Source organism: Erpetoichthys calabaricus, chromosome 11 (assembly GCF_900747795.2).
Source record: "Erpetoichthys calabaricus chromosome 11, fErpCal1.3, whole genome shotgun sequence".
NCBI classification, from domain to species: Eukaryota; Metazoa; Chordata; class Cladistia; order Polypteriformes; family Polypteridae; genus Erpetoichthys; species Erpetoichthys calabaricus.
Genome location: NC_041404.2, coordinates 48,144,076 through 48,160,734, shown reverse-complemented (window position 1 = coordinate 48,160,734; position 16,659 = coordinate 48,144,076). Strand labels below are relative to the sequence as shown.

Here is a 16,659-nt window from a genome sequence, read left to right as displayed (position 1 = left end):
AGTCCAAAAAATAGTCAGGGTTGCCCACCGTGCCAACTTGTTTAGTATTCTTTTTCAAAACCAAAACGTTGCACTGCAGTAAACTGGCACATGGGGGCGCTAGAATACAAAATAGATGTTTAAAATGCATTTGATTTGTCTAACCCGAAGTGAAACGCCACTTTGTCTTTAAGATTGGAAGGGGTGGGGCTTGTAGAAGTGTTGGGGGCGTGGTCAGCCTGCTTCCTGTGTTGTCTTCTCTGTGCTGTGAAGGGGACAGACAACACAGTTAGGAACAGCGCCCCCTCTCGCCCTGGGGTGGTACAATATACCTGATTAGAGCCAGCAAGCTGCTCCTCAGGCACACATGCGTGGCATTAGCATTTTTTTTCTGAAACGCCAACTTTCATGGGAGTTTACTTTCCCACTTGGGAAGTGCAAACACATGAAGGTCGCAAGTGACGCAATTGCATCTTCTGATTTCCCGAATGCAACAATTGAGCAGAGGCTCCCAAGCTCAGTCCTGGAGGAGCATGGTGACTGCACAGCCTTTCATTCCAACCAGTTTCACAAGTCAGTGGGTCACCCTAATGTCTCATCAGTCTAATGGTTTAGATGGCTTTGTTCTTTTCTTATTTGTCATTAAGGTAACTGCTCTAATATGATATTTGCATTGCGAAGAAGGGCGGCACGGTGGCGCAGTGGGTAGCTCTGCTGCCTCGCAGTTGGGAGACCTGGGGTTCGCTTCCTGGGTCCTCCCTGCGTGGAGTTTGCATGTTCTCCCCGTGTCTGCGTGGGTTTCCTCTGGGTGCTCCGGTTTCCTCCGACAGTCCAAAGACATGCAGGTTAGGTGGATTGGCGATTCTAAATTGTCCCTAGTGTGTGCTTGGTGTGTGGGTGTGTTTGTGTGTGTCCTGCGGTGGGTTGGCACCCTGCCCGGGATTGGTTCCTGCCTTGTGCCCTGTGTTGGCTGGGATTGGCTCCAGCAGACCCCCGTGATCCTGTGTTCGGATTCAGCGGGTTGGAAAGTGGATGGATGGAATATACAGTATGTCCGTTCCTGCATTTCTGGCCTGCCAAAAAGTTGGGAGGCAGGCAAATTACGTCCAGTAATGAGGTAAAATAAAATAATTAAACAGCGATGTGATTTCAAACAGGTGACATCAAGAGGTGATTGTAATCATGATTTGGTATTTTTGTTTAATTTGCATTTTCCATACCATCCCAAGTTTTTCTGATTTTGGGTTTTAGAGTCTCTGCTTGTCTCACTGATACAAAAGAGCGCCATGTCCAGATCAGCCTACAGAATCGGATCTTACTGTTTTCCCAGCAAGTCTGTCTATTCATGCAGCCCATCTCTGTTCAGCTCGGCTCATTATTGGTAACACCCGCCAAGTGTGTATGCAACCTTGGGCTGTGGATCAATGATCAGCTGTCCTTCATTGACCACTTTGCAGTGATCTCTCGGTCTTGCAGATTTACCCAATATTAAGGGTCCCCAACTCCAGTCCTGGAGGGCCGCAGTGGCTGCAGGTTTTCATTCTATCCCTTTTCTTAATTAGTGACCCGATCTTGCTGCTAATGAACCTGTTTTGAATTCATTTTAATTAACTTGCTCTTGAAGACTCAGGCCCCTTCATTGTTTCTTTTTCCTTAATTAGCAGCCAAACAATAATGAGATACAAAATGAGCCAAAACAACTGGTGTCCATCATACAATATCTGAAAATAAAGAAAGATGAAGGTCTCAGGAATGTTGATCTGCTCAGGTCCACAAAACATTTGACCCGAGCTCTTAAAAAAGAGAAAATCAACAATTTCAGAAATCTCTGCTATTGAAAACAATGAGAGCAGCAACAAGCCATGGAATTAAAGAATGGCTTTAACTTTTTGAGGGCTGAATATTTTTTCCACATAAATCAAAAGAAAACGTCTGTTACTATGTACCATAGCTGCTGTTGGTGCATGTTTGGCATCTCTGGCGGCAGTGGTTACGTGGCAGCACCTGAATGGTCAGCAGGAATACACAGTGGGCCGGCTGCCTGGCTGTCTTCACACAGCAGGTGGGTGGCGGTCGCAGTGTGACACAATATGGTACAGCGCGTCACACCGCGACCGCCATCCACCTGCTGTCATCTTGTCATCATAAGTGGTGGTCCTCCCAGGCGAATGCTGCTGTAGGCACATCAGCTACACGAAAGCATTCAGTGCCACGATCAGCTGGGGACCGATCAGATGATGCTGGTACCTCACTTTCATTTTCGATATCCATCTCTAGATCACTTGCATCAAACTCAGAGTCCAATAAGTCTTAGTCCTATTCAACGAAATTACGTAAAATGTCCATGGAGTATTTTTCTTTGCACATTTGCTTTGGTTTCTCGACAGATGTCGGTGCCATTTTAGAGGATGTTGGCTCTTCGCTACTCATTCACGAGCAGGGAATTGAGGTTAAATCAACAAAGCTGTGTAACTTTCCTTCTAGCAAAGAGTCAAAATAAAATGTAATGGCGAGTTTTGTTGCAGTTTACAGTTGGTGACTGTCCTCTACCCCTGAATTTTGACAAAAGTTGACATCAGCCCTGAAAGAGTTAATTAACAACAAGAATCAGCGCCTAATTAAGCAGCTGGTTGGAGTGAAATTGGTTGGAGTTTGAGGCCTTGACTTAGTTGGCTTTCTGTTGGCTCACTCACTTCACATTTCATTTCTGTTTGGGTGCCATTTAAGAAAAGAAATGAAGCAAATCAGAGGAACAAATCTGAAAAAAGCAAGTCAAGTAAAATGAAAGGAAAAGGAGTTAATTAGCAGAAAGAACAGATCACCAATTAAGAAAAGGGTCAGAATGAAAACCTGCAGCCACTGGGGCCCTCCAGGATCAGAGTTATGGACCCCTGCTTCTATATGATATTGGCAAGATCTGACCATATCTAACTGAATATGCTGCACCGCTCCTGGTCCAGGCTTTGGTCCTGTTGCGTGTGGGCTACTGCAACTCTCTGCTGACAGGGATGGTGGCACGTGTCACCAAGCCACTACAGATGAATGAAGCAACACATCTGATGTTCTTTTCCAATCACTTACTGTAGCAGCACTTATTACTCTCACACCCTTGATGCTTGCCTTCGGAGCGGTCAGTGGGACGGAGTGGTGGCTCCGAGGCTAGGGATATGCACTGGCAATCGGAAGGTTGCCGGTTCGAATCCCGTAAATGCCAAAAGGGACTCTGCTCTGTTGGGCACTTCAGCAAGGCCCTTAACCTGCAATTGCTGAGCGCTTTGAGTAGTGAGAAAAGCGCTATATAAATGCAAAGAATTATTATTATTATTGTCAGTACCTAGATATATGAAGACACTTGTGAGCTCCTGTGCTCCTTCTTGACCACTTAGTGAATGAGGCCTGGTGATGCCACCTCAGTCCAGACTCTTAGCTGGTGAAGTGAGCTGCCCACCTCCATTCCAAGTTCAGACTCCCTCAGATTGTTTGAAGACTGTCTTGTTTGGTGAATTCCTCTCTAACTGACATTAGCTGTAAGGTTTTTATAACCTAAGAACTGTAACTCCTTTGTATATTCTTCTGAACTCTTCACTTGCGATGATCAGTTTTGTGCCCTTATCCTGACGCACTTGTTCCCAAACTGTCCTCAGACCGATGTTTATTCCATTATGTTGACCCCTTTTTGTAAGTCACTTTGGATAAAAGCACCTGCTGAGCAAACAAATGTGAACGCTTTTGATCTGTAACTGAATGTATGTCTTTCTTCACAGGTATGACAGTGAGGGACGTTTGACCAACGTAACATCCCCAACTGGCCTAGTGACAAGTTTACATCGTGAAATGGAGAAATCGATCAATATCGATATCGAGAACTCCAACAGAGATGACGATGTTACGGTCATCACTAATCTGTCTTCTGTTGAGGCATCCTATACTGTTGTTCAAGGTGCGTTTACATGTCTCTTGTTTTGCAAGTGCATTGTTCTGTTGGTACACTACGATCTAAACTGGGGCTTTTTGTAGCGTTCTCTCTCTTTTCATTTTGTTGTCCAGCAGAGAAAGGTAAAGGCTGCTGACATGTTTGCTTCTGTTTATGATGGTAAGGTGTATCCAAAATGAACAGTCAGTCATTTTTCATCCTGAACAGGGTCATGGTGGCTGGAGCCTATCGCAGCTAGCATTGGGTGCAAGGCAGGAACAAACCCTGGACAGGGTGTTAGTCCATCACAGGGCAAACACACACACACATGCACACACCAGACACACACTAGGGCCAATTTAGTATGGCCAGTCCACCTAACTGGCATGGCTTTGGACTGTGGGAGGAAATCCACACAGACCTGGGAAGAACACACAAACTCCACTCAGGTATAGACCTCACCAAAATGAACATCCATCCATCCATCCATCCATCCATCCATTTTCCAACCCGCTGAATCCGAACACAGGGTCACGGGGGTCTGCTGGAGCCAATCCCAGCCAACACAGGGCACAAGGCAGGAACCAATCCCGGGCAGGGTGCCAACCCACCGCAGGACACACAGAAACACACACTAGGGCCAATTTAGAATCTCCAATCCACCTAACCTGCATGTCTTTGGACTGTGGGAGGAAACCGGAGCACCAGGAGGAAACCCACGCACACACAGGGAGAACATGCAAACTCCGCGCAGGGAGAACCTGGGAAGTGAACCCGGGTCTCCTAACTGCGAGGCAGCAGCACTACCACTGCGCCACCATGCCGCCCAAAGTGAACATGTAACAATAAATTCCTAACGGAGAATCACAAATCCTTATCAACCCAATTTCTGAATGTTCCTTTCACAACAGATCGTTGTGGGGATTTGGAGTATAAAACAGTAATGTGGATCACAAGGCAGGAATCAAACTTGCTTGAGAACATCGGTCCGTCACATCTACATGCACGGTCTCCAGCTAATCTGGTTGAACCATCACATTTCTGTACAATGGGAAGAAGCTTCGCATTATTACTTTATCATTTCTCAGAAAAAGAAATGGACAGACTATGAGCGTAATGAATATACAGTACTGGATGCCAGGAGAACGCTACCTTCTGGACTGCATAGTGCCTACTGGATAGCTTGGTGGAGGAGGGATAATGGTAGGGTTTGGGCTCACCCTCTTGGTGCCAGTGAAAGGTCCTGTTAATGCCACAGCATGCAAAGGCATTTTAGAGAATTGTGCACTTTGAACTGTATGGCAACAGTTTGGAGAAGACCCTTTTCTGTTCCAGCATGACTATGTCCCTGTGTACAAAGCCAGGTCCATAACAAGTTGGGAGCCCTGATCTCAAGCCTACTGAGCACCATTGTGATGTATCTGAATGCTGAGTGTGAGCCTGGTGTCCTCATCCAGATTCAGTTCCTGACCTCACAAATGCTCTTTTGGGTGAATGGACTCTGGAGTAGTGGCAATGTGTTCTCTGGGGTGATGAATCACACTTCACAATCCAGCAATCTGATGGATCATTCTGGGTGTACTGGATGCCAGAAGAGTGTTACCTCCTGGACTGTATAGTTTGGTAGAGGAGAGTTAGTGGTCTGGGGCTGTTTTTCAGGATTTGAGCTCAGCATCTTGGTCCCAGTGAAGGGTACTGTTAATACTATAACATACAATGACATTTTAGACAACTGTGGGCTTCCAACTTTGTGGGAACAGTTTAGGGAAGGCAGCATGACTGTGCCTTTGTTCACAAAGCCAGGTCCGTAAAGACACAGAGGAACTCAAGTCGAGAGCCCTGATCTCAACCCTACTGAGCACCATTGCGATGTATTTGAACGCTGAGTGTGAGCCTGGTGTTCTCATCCAGCTTCAGTACCTGACCTCACAAAGGCTCTTTTGAGTGAATGGACTCTGGAGTAGTGGAAATATGTTCTCTGTGGTGATGAATCACACTTTACTATCTGGCAGTCTGATGGACCATTCTGGGTGTACTGGATGCCAGAAGAGTGTTAACTCCTGGACTGTATAGTTTGGTACAGGAGAGTTAGTGGTCTGGGGCTGTTTTTCAGGATTTGAGCTCAGCCTCTTGGTCACAGTGAAGGGTACTGTTAATACTATAGCATACAATGACATTTTAGACAACTGTGAGCATCCAAGTTTCTGGGAACAGTTTAGGGAAGGCAGCATGACTGTGCCTTTATTCACAAAGCCAGATCCATCAAGTCATGGAGGAACTCGGTGGCCTGCACACACTCCTGACCACAATTCCACTGAACACCTTTGGAATGAATCGGAACGCCGATAGAGAGCCAGGTCTTCATGTCCACCATCAGTGCCTGTCCTCACAGGAGTTCTTTGGAGACAAATTCTCACAGACAGACTCCATACTCTTGTGGAAAAAAGAGTGGGGTCTGTTATAGGGGGAGGAAGACCAACTCCATTTAAATGTCCATGGTTTTGGAATGGGAAGTCCAACAAGCTGATATAGATGTGACAGTCAGATGTCCACAAACTTTTGACCATATAGCAGGTGGGCAAGTCAGTATAGCAATGGGCTCCTAGTCACACATGGTGCCAACAGCAACCATATTTTGTATTCTAGCACCCTAAGCAATGGGGGTCATTCTACATATTTATGAAACTTTCTGTATTAAAATCATTAACTTTATACCTCCATTTGGAATGATTATACTAACAATATACTTTCTTTCTATACTTCTTTTCAAGCATGTTGATTCACGTCTTTAAACAGGCACATTTAACAAAACAACCATTTTAGTGATTTCACAAACGCCACCGTATGTTCGATGTCGCTGCATATTACGACTCCTGCAGAAAGTCAGAAATTGCATTTAGTAGTCAGCAAACTAAAAATGAGTTATTACATTAGACCAATAACTTCTAGGAACAGTGACAGAAAAATAAATTCCGACATAGCAGGGCTAAGAAATGATTTCAGCTTAGGGAATAAAAAAGTTTAAAGATTTATATGAAACTCTGCCCATGGGTCTACTAAAAAGAAATGCCATCTCCAAAGCCACCAGTTATTTGATCTTATTTGGGAATAGCACAGCAGCGTCACCCTGAAGTGAAGGCTGCCCAGAAATAACATCTATCAGTAGTTCTTGCTTATTTTGAAGCTGACTTTGTGGAGAAGTAGACAGGGATGCAGCTCTTCTGACACCTAGTGCTGTAGATCGTAAATTAAAGAGTAGGTGTAATGTGCATTTGCTGTCTAGAACTTCTCTACACATGCACTCATTTCATTTTATACAAGACGCTTTTTTTTCTTTCACTTAGTAAACTGTACTCTTTGATGTAATTTTTTTTGTGCATTGCGTATTTATTCATTATGTGCATCAACTCGACGGTTGTTGCATTTGAGGAAAACTAATGTATATGTGCAAAAATATGCATTAAACTTGGCAAGGGGATAATTAACAATTAGCAGTCACATCGCATATGAGAAAATTGTGCTTGTTTAAGATTCAGAGCTAATTTCAGTCTCCAATTTTGTGCAGTTAATATTAGCATAACCGTCTACTCTTTTTTTTCTCCCTCTCTTTTTCTGTGTGTCTCTGTGTAGATCAAGTAAGAAACAGCTACCAGCTGTGCAACAATGGGACGCTGCGTGTGATGTATGCCAATGGAATGGGAATAAGCTTTCATACAGAGCCGCATATCCTCGCTGGCACAGTGAGCCCCACTATTGGACGCAGAAACATCACCCTGCCGATGGAGAACGGACTCAACTCCATTGAGTGGCGCTTAAGAAAGGAGCAAACTAAAGGCAAAGTCACCGTCTTTGGCAGGAAACTGAGGGTACGTAATGGGGCTACCAAGGTGTCCAAGGCAGCTAAGTGAAAAATACAATAAATACAATGCATAAATAATAAAACAAAAAAGTATCTTATAAATATACCACTGTGTATTTGATCTTTCAGATCTTGTCTGACTTTCATATGTTACTTTATCACCAGCTGTGAATAATGTGTGCCATAATTCAAAAACAGACACAGAAGGCACAATGTAGATTGACAGATAAATGCAACACTGTACAAAAATGGCAAATATAGAATGGATTGAGCATATGAAAGGCACTATATAACAGGTAATAGATAGATAGATATGAAAGGCACTATATAATAGATAGATAGGAAAGGCACTAGGCACTATATACAGGTAATAGATAGATAGATAGATAGATAGATAGATAGATAGATAGATAGATAGATAGATAGATAGATAGATAGATGTGAAAGGCACTATATAATAGATAGATGTGAAAGGCACTATATAAAGGAGCAATGTGGGATTACAATTACTTAGGCCCTTAAGCTCTCCCCTTTGTGCAGGTGTGTGACAATAGATGGAAAGAAAAGGCACTTTATAATAGATAGATAGATGTGAAAGGCACTATATACAGGTGATAGATAGATAGATAGATAGATAGATAGATAGATAGATAGATAGATAGATAGATAGATAGATAGATAGATAGATAGATGTGAAAGGCACTATATAATAGATAGATGTGAAAGGCACTATATGCAGGTGATAGATAGATAGATAGATAGATAGATAGATAGATAGATAGATAGATAGATAGATAGATAGATAGATAGATAGATAGATAGATAGATAGATAGATAGGAAAGGCGCAATGTGGGATTACAATTACTTAGGCCCTTAAGCTCTCCCCTTTGTGCAAGTGTGTGACAATAAATGGAAAGAAAAGGCACTTTATAATAGATAGATAGATGTGAAAGGCACTATATACAGGTGATAGATAGATAGATAGATAGATAGATAGATAGATAGATAGATAGATAGATAGATAGATAGATAGATAGATAGATAGATAGATAGATAGATAGATCTTACAATACAGATGGTTAAAATACTGCATAAAAAGACAGATGGCAAAGGCTAGATAGATCGAAAAGCACAGGGGAAAATAAGATTGATGGAAAATGTAGTTTATAAAAACAAATATGAGGAAGAGAAAACAAACCGTTGTGTTTGCTTTTTTTTATTTTAATGCATTCAATGCCACTGGCAACCAGCAGAGGGTAGACTAATAGTGTATGTGAATTGAAAGCTCTCTCCCACTCTGTTTTTATTCATTTATTTTGTTGCTTTGTTCATGTTTAAAAAAGAGGTTAGCGCTGCTGCTTCATAGCTTTAGGGAGCTGGGATTTGTGCCCAGCCAGGTCACTGCCGATGTGGCGTTTCTGTGTTGTCCACTGGGTATTCCACTTGATGTGTGTTAGGTTAATTGGTGCCTCTATAGTAAACTGGCCCAGAGCGATTGTGCCTTGCAGTCGGCTGGCATGCCATCTAGGCCTGGTACCTGCCGTAGAGTGGAAAATCCTGGGTAATATTTGGTTTACGTGGTTTTAAATGGTGGATAGACATCTGCAACAGAGAAAAGACAACTCTAGGATGCTGGCCACAATACACTTTCACACTTTGCCAGTCATCTTCCATCCAATGTCTGTGTTCTTTTGCCCATTTTATTTTTTTAAGCATTTTATTGATTTTATTAAGATCAAATAACATTCTATACAAGCAAGTCAAGTTTAACAAAACTAGTTTCGAAACAAATAACCCCCCAGCTAGGCCAACAGAGTAAAACTTTAAACTTGTAAAAATAAGTGCATAGATAAATTAATAAATTAATAAAAATCAATTAATACAAAAGAGGGGAGAGAATCCGCTTCCTAAATTTAAATGCTTATTCTAAAATGTTATTGATTAGATCCTGCCAGGCTTTGAAAACGTTTTGTACAGATCCTGTAAGTGAGAATTTGATTTTTTCCAATTTTAGATATTATATAACATCAGTTACCCACTGACTTAACAGAGGTGAGTTAGGATTCTTCCAGTTGAACGAGACAAGTCTACGCGCCAATAGTGTAGTAAAAGCCATTCCAGTTTGTTTGTCCTTCTCCACTTTAAGCCCCACTGTGAGCCCACCAAACACAGCTATTAATGGATTAGGAGGGATTGTGACACCAAGTCTGTCTGAAAGGCATTTAAAGATTTTGGTCCAAAATATTGTTAATCCATCCATTCATTTTCCAACCCGCTGAATCCAAACACAGGGTCACGGGGGTCTGCTGGAGCCAATCCCAGCCAACACAGGGCACAAGACAGGAACCAATCCCGGGCAGGGTGCCAACCCACCACAGGACACACACAAACACACCAGGGCCAATTTAGAATCGCCAATCCACCTAACCTGCATGACTTTGGACTGTGGGAGGAAACCCACTTTGAAACGTTGCCTCTGAGGCCAGCACCCCAAAGTCGTCTTTTCACTGTTGCAGATGTCACTGGTGTTTGCCGTATATTTGAAGAAGAAGCCAACTGAGGACTTTGAAGTGTTTGTTTATCACACTACGTACTCGAATGTCCTTCTCCTCTGATGAATGTGCCCACCTGGCCCTTCCTCTTCTTTTCTTGCCCTTGTTAGGTCCAGTTCACCCTCTCCTCTCAAGACAGTAATAAACACCTTTGCATGAAATCTCCAATTTCTTGACAGTCTGTCACATGGAATAACCTTCATTCTGCAACAAAATCAACAGGCTGACATGTTTTTTTTAGAAAGCTGTCTGTTTTTGGATATTTTTGAACCCACAAATGAACTTTAGGAAATCCAGTATCTTTCTCCCCAACTGAATAGAGTAACAGGTTTCAGTTGTGCTAATGCAATTGCAAAGGTTTCTCTAATAACCCATTAGAATTTAAACCTGACTAATTAAGGATAAACTAAGGGAGCTGACTATATGGACATTACAGGAATGGTTGGTGGAAATGAGGCTTTGCAGTCAAATGTGAATAATAAATTAAAAATCAGTTATTTTGAGTACTAATAGCCATTATACACACTAGTAATGGCTTAACAGTATTTCTAAATCAATTTAATTGTATCTTGATAATGAAAGGTATCAATGTAAGCTGCTCTAAAAAATTAAAGGAACACTTTGAAAACACATCAGATCTAAATCGGAAAAAAATCCTGCAGGATATCTCTACTGATATGGACTGATATGGTAATGTGTTAGGAACGAAAGGATGGCACACCGTTTCATGGAAATGAAAATGATCAACCTACAGAGGGCTGAATTCAAAGACACCCCAAAAATCAAAGTGAAAAGATGATGTGGCAGGCAGGCAGGCTAGTCCATGTGCCTGAAATTTCATTGCAGCTACTCCAAATCGTACTCAGTAGTTTGTATGGCCCCCCACGTGCTTGTATGCATGCCTGACAAAGTCGGAGGGGCATGCTCCTGAGACGACAGATGGTGTCCATGGGGATCTCCTCCCAGATCTGGACCAGGGCATCACTGAGCTTCCGGACAGTCTGAGGTGCAACCTGGTGGCATCGGATGGACCAAACGTAATGTCCCACCCAGAGGTGTTCTGTTGGATTTAGGTCAGGCGAGCAGAGCGTGGGGGCCAGTCAATGGAACTGCCTGCATACTCTCGCCACATGAGGCCGGACATTGTTGTGCACCAGGAGGAACCCAGCAGCCACTGCACCAGCATAGGGTCTGACAAAGGGTCCAAGGATTTTATCTTGATACCTAATGCCAGTCAAGGTGCTGTTGTCTAGCCTGTAGAGGTCTGTGCGTCCCTCCATGGATATTCCTCCCCAGACCATCACTGACCCACCACCAAACCGGTCATGCTGAATGATGTTACAGGCAGCATAACGTTCTCCACGGCTTCTCCAGACCCTTTCACATCTGTCACATGTGCTCAGGGTGACCCTGAGAAAAGCACAGGGTGCCAGTGGTGGACCTGCCAATTCTGGTATTCTATGGCAAATGCCAATCGAGCTCCACAGGGTCCTCTAGAGGACATCGGGCCCTCAGGCCACCCTCATGAAGTTTGTTTTTGATTGTCTGCTCAGAGACATTCACACCAGTGGCCTGCCTGATGGAGGTCATTTTGTAGGGCTCTGCCAGTGCTCATCCTGTTCCTCCTTGCCCAAAGGACCAGATATCGGTAGGTCCTGCTGATGGGTTAAGGACCTTCTACGAGGAACCTTGTCCAGCTCTCCTAGAGTTACTGCCTGTCTGTCTCCTGGAATCTCCTCCATGCCCTCGAGACTGTGCTGGGAGACACAGCAAACCTTCTGGCAATGCCACGTATTGATGTGCCATCCTGGAGAAGTTGGACTACCTGTGCAACCAAACTCTGTAGTGTCCAGGTATGACCTCATGCTACCAGTAGTGACACTGACCGTAGCCAAATGAAAAACAGATGAGGAGGGAAAAATGTCAGTGGCCTCCTCCTGTTAAACCATTCATTCCTGTTTTGAGGGTCGTCTCATTGTTGCCCATCTAGTGCACCTCTTGTTAATTTCATTAACTCCAAAGCAACTGAAACTGATCAACAAGCCCCTCTGCTACTTAACTGACCAGATCAATAGCCCAGAAGTATCACTGACTTGATGCTATACTCTCATTAAAAAGTGTTTCCTTAATTTTTTAGAGCATTTTTTGTCCAAATGTTTGACTGGTAGGATATGTTACTGCTGTACTGGCAATTGATTGATTGATCGCATTAATTAAGGGCATTTTAATTTAAATAATTTGAGACAAATTAAGCTAAAAATAGCAAATAATAACAGAATTTATTTGTGATTTAGTTTTGTTCTGTTCATTTTCAAGGTACTCGGTGTGCATCAAAAGCTCAACAACTGCACTGTACCCTTCAGTTGACTAAATGCTGCATAAGGCCTTTAAACAGCAAACAATGGCATCTTTAAAATCCTTTTTTTTTATTTACTCTTAAACAGGCACATGGAAGAAACTTACTCTCCATTGACTTTGACCGAAATACTCACACTGAAAAAATATATGATGACCATCGAAAATTTACCCTAAGAATCGTCTACGATCTGCAAGGGCGTCCATCCCTCTGGCTTCCTAGCAGTGGACTGGCTCCCGTAAACGTGTCCTACTCCCCCAGTGGCCAGCTTGTCGGACTTCAACGGGGTGCAATGAACGAAAGAACCGAGTATGATGGGAAGGGGAGGATTGCTTCACGAGTGTTTGTGGATGGTAAAACATGGAGCTACACTTACCTTGAGCGGGTGAGTTAAATGAGCGTCTTCTTCCAGGTGGTAGAAGACTTTTGTTAAGATGCATTTCTTCATATTAAAGATGGTCGTAGTCTGGACAGTACAAATGGAAGTGATCCAAGGTAAAGTCTATTTGTGCTGTGCTCACGTCCTCCTCTGGGATGTGCAAGTGCTCTTCTTCCTGTGGAGACCGATGTGTCTTGAGTGGAAAGAGGAGAGTGTTTTGTTCGCCAAAGTCAGGAGAAGGAAGATGAGCGCTGTAATTAAAATGAAACCAATACTACAATAAAACAAGTAATCTAAAGGTCAAGTAGCTCCAGATTAACTTGGCCGTTACTTGACCGTTAGTAAGCATTTTGATTTACGTTTTCATCTGCAACCAAGTCTTGCCCAGCTCTCAGCTGTGCTGGCATCTACAAGGTTAAAATTGACAATTCTCCACTCTATCTTATATTGCAAGCAACAGGTCAGGTCAGGTTGGGGAGCATGCACTGGTACAGCCAAACCCACCACACGACAAAACAGCTCGGGATCCTGGTTGGCAACTCCCCAGGCAGTCATGCGGCCCACTCCCACCCTGCGGAAATGATCATCTATCTGCCATAGCCAGGTTTTACATGGGCATTCCCTTGGCCTGCTCCAGCCACTCTGGGAATCACACCACATGGCCATAATGTCGTAACTGACGCTCCCTCGCAACACAAAGTCAAACCAGCGGTACCCAAGGATTCTCCTAAGAGACACAGAACTAAAGCAGTCCGGTCTTCATCTCTGGTCACCGGATAGTGTCCAAGTCTTGCTATCAAGAAGCACCAGGACTCTAAAGACTTGGACTTTCATCCTTTTGCAGAGATCTCAGGAGTGCCACACACTCCTTTCCGGTGACCTCATGGCCCCTCATGCTCTCCCAATCCATCTACTGACTTCATAGGAAGAGTCACCAGTCACTATTACTTCCTTGAGCCTGGGATGTTGATAGTCATAAATCGAGATGGACTGGGCAAAGAGGACACAAACACACACACACACAGCATCATAAATTGAGATGGACCACACACTTACACACACAAAAACAGAGCATGGGTTGGGGTCAAAGTGCTTAGTATTCGGTAAATTGTGTTCTAAAACAAAAGTGCAGTGCATGTTTGTAACTTAAATAAATAAATAGTTCCATAATCCCAGTGTCCTTTCCTGGAAGTTAAAGTAATCAATAAATAATTCCATCAATAGGTTAAAACACGGTCAGGATCCGTGCATTACAAGCCTCTGTGCTTCCTTCTACAACTGACCTCTCTTCTGCGTACCCTTTTTTGGTGTCCTCCGACATCAACAGCCCTTGTCCTGTTGGATTATTCATTGCAAAGAAAGAAGTAGCTGTGGGGTTGTTCTTGATACACTTGTGCCGGCTCATCTGGTGCTGGCTACCATGCCGAGAGGTCGAGACCACTCAAACATTTAGTCTTTCCTGTTTCTCATAAATTGCACACCCACACACACGACATGCCTTTCTGTTTGAAATCACTTTGTCTCACAGACGATGCTCTCGCTGGCTAAGCAGTCAATTCAGGAGGACGGACAGGTAAACCTAATTAGATGGGCCTGCTGATCCTTCCTTCCTGTTCCGTTTCTCATTTTTCATCATGATTTTTTCCTCAGTTTTTTTTTTTTTTTTTGCGAAATATTTTACCAGCCTCTACTTGGCTCTACCTGTCAGGTGGGCTTTGGGATATTAGTCATCCATCTCATGGCCACACTGGAGCGATGTGCACTAATGAGCATCTAAATGCCAACAGGCATGTCAGCTTATGCTATAAAAATCTGAACAGAACGCTCCTGTCATTTGGTAAAGAAAAAATGAAGCTGCTTCCTGTTAGATTAGCCACTCGGCAGTAAGCAGATGTGGCTCTTTCTGTCATGAAGAACTGTGCAACTCATCCAAACAGCAACAAACTCCATTATTGTCTCATAACCAACTGGGCGGTCTCGTGGCCTGGAACCCCTGCAGATTTTATTTTTTTCTCCAGCCGTCTGGAGTTTTTTTTTGTTTTTTCTGTCCCCCCTGGCCATCGGACCTTACTCTTTTTCTATGTTAACTAATGTTGTCTTATTTTAATTTCTTATTTTGTCTTTTATTTTTCTTTTCTTCATTATGTAAAGCACTTTGAGGTACTTTTTGAATGAAAATGTGCTATATAAATAAATGTTGTTGTTGTTGTTGACTAGGTTGGCTCAGCGAGGTGTTTGACTGCCTGATTTATGTTTGGCTTAAGGTTAGTCCAGCAAAGCCAGATGTCTAATCCATAAACATCTGGAGACAACCATGAGAATGAATTGTGCTTAAAAGTGGGTGGGAATAATTAGATGGTTCACTTTAAGTCAGGGATCCTCAATCACAGTCCTGGAGGGCTGCGGTGGCTGCAGGTTTTTGCTGCAATCCAATTGCTTAATAAGAAGCACTTATTGCTCAAGTAACACTTCTGTTTCACTTTAGTTGTCTCGCTCGTTAAGATTTTGAACCCTTATTGCTTATTTTAGTCTTAAACAGCCATATTCTTGGCTTTTAATTGCTCCTAATTAGCAATAACATCCATCCATCCATCCATCCATTTTCCAACCCGCTGAATCCGAACACAGGGTCACGGGGGTCTGCTGGAGCCAATCCCAGCCAACACAGGGCACAAGGCAGGAACCAATCCCGGGCAGGGTGCCAACCCACCGCAGGACACACACAAACACACCCACACACCAAGCACACACTAGGGCCAATTTAGTATCGCCAATCCACCTAACCTGCATGTCTTTGGACTGTGGGAGGAAACCGGAGCGCCTGGAGGAAACCCACGCAGACACAGGGAGAACATACAAACTCCACGCAGGGAGGACCGGGGAAGCAAACCCAGGTCCCCAGCTCTCCCAACTGCGAGGCAGCAGCACTACCCACTGCGCCACCGTGCTGCCCTAGCAATAACATGCAAATGACAAAAGAGACCAGCATTTCTCCATTTAGCTTGTTACCATTTACACCTCTGTGTATATTTATCTCGCACTATTGGGTTAAATTAAATACTTGGAAGGAAATTGAACAGGAAAAAGTGAAGGACTGAGAATTACTCATCTATTTTAGCCTTCAAATCATGTGGATGATCCATATTACTAAACGAGAATGGTAAACATGGGCCGTGGACGCAAAAGACATACTGCGCAGGCGCCCCACAAATCACCCCCCTCCAAGCAACGGAAGCCGGATGGAATGCAACGTAAAATAAGAAATGAGGCGCCGCGCCCATAGCACACAGAAAAAAGGAGTCATTCGCCGGCGCCGCACGAAACCCATTGCACACGAAACGGGACACACACAAAGAAGAGGACTGAGACCCATGACACACAAAGCCCCCCTCCAGTAATTGAAATAAGAAATGAGGCGACAAATCACAAGGACAAACCATGGACAAGGTTGGCATCTACCTCTCTGAACCTGTTTTTGGACATGGACAACTTTATGTGGCCTTCTCACGAATTCGACGTTCATCTGACGTTAAAGTTAAGGTTATAAGTGCTCCATGCCAAGGAAAACTCATTCAAGAACAAGACACCATCTTTACTACTAATGTTGTGTACAAAGAAAT

General features: G+C 43.6%; 1 protein-coding gene across 5 annotated transcripts in view; it reads left to right on the top strand.

Moving 5' to 3' along the window:
• The window catches only part of tenm2b (teneurin transmembrane protein 2b), a 1,820,998-nt gene that overhangs the window by 1,783,832 nt on the left and 20,507 nt on the right, over positions 1–16,659 (top strand). For all 5 annotated transcript variants that reach the window (XM_051934201.1, XM_051934200.1, XM_051934199.1 and 2 more), the window contains 3 exons: positions 3,744–3,919; positions 7,523–7,758; positions 12,749–13,045. In XM_051934201.1, coding sequence (XP_051790161.1) covers positions 3,744–3,919; positions 7,523–7,758; positions 12,749–13,045 — 709 coding nt within the window. The remainder of the gene's footprint in view (positions 1–3,743; positions 3,920–7,522; positions 7,759–12,748; positions 13,046–16,659) is intronic.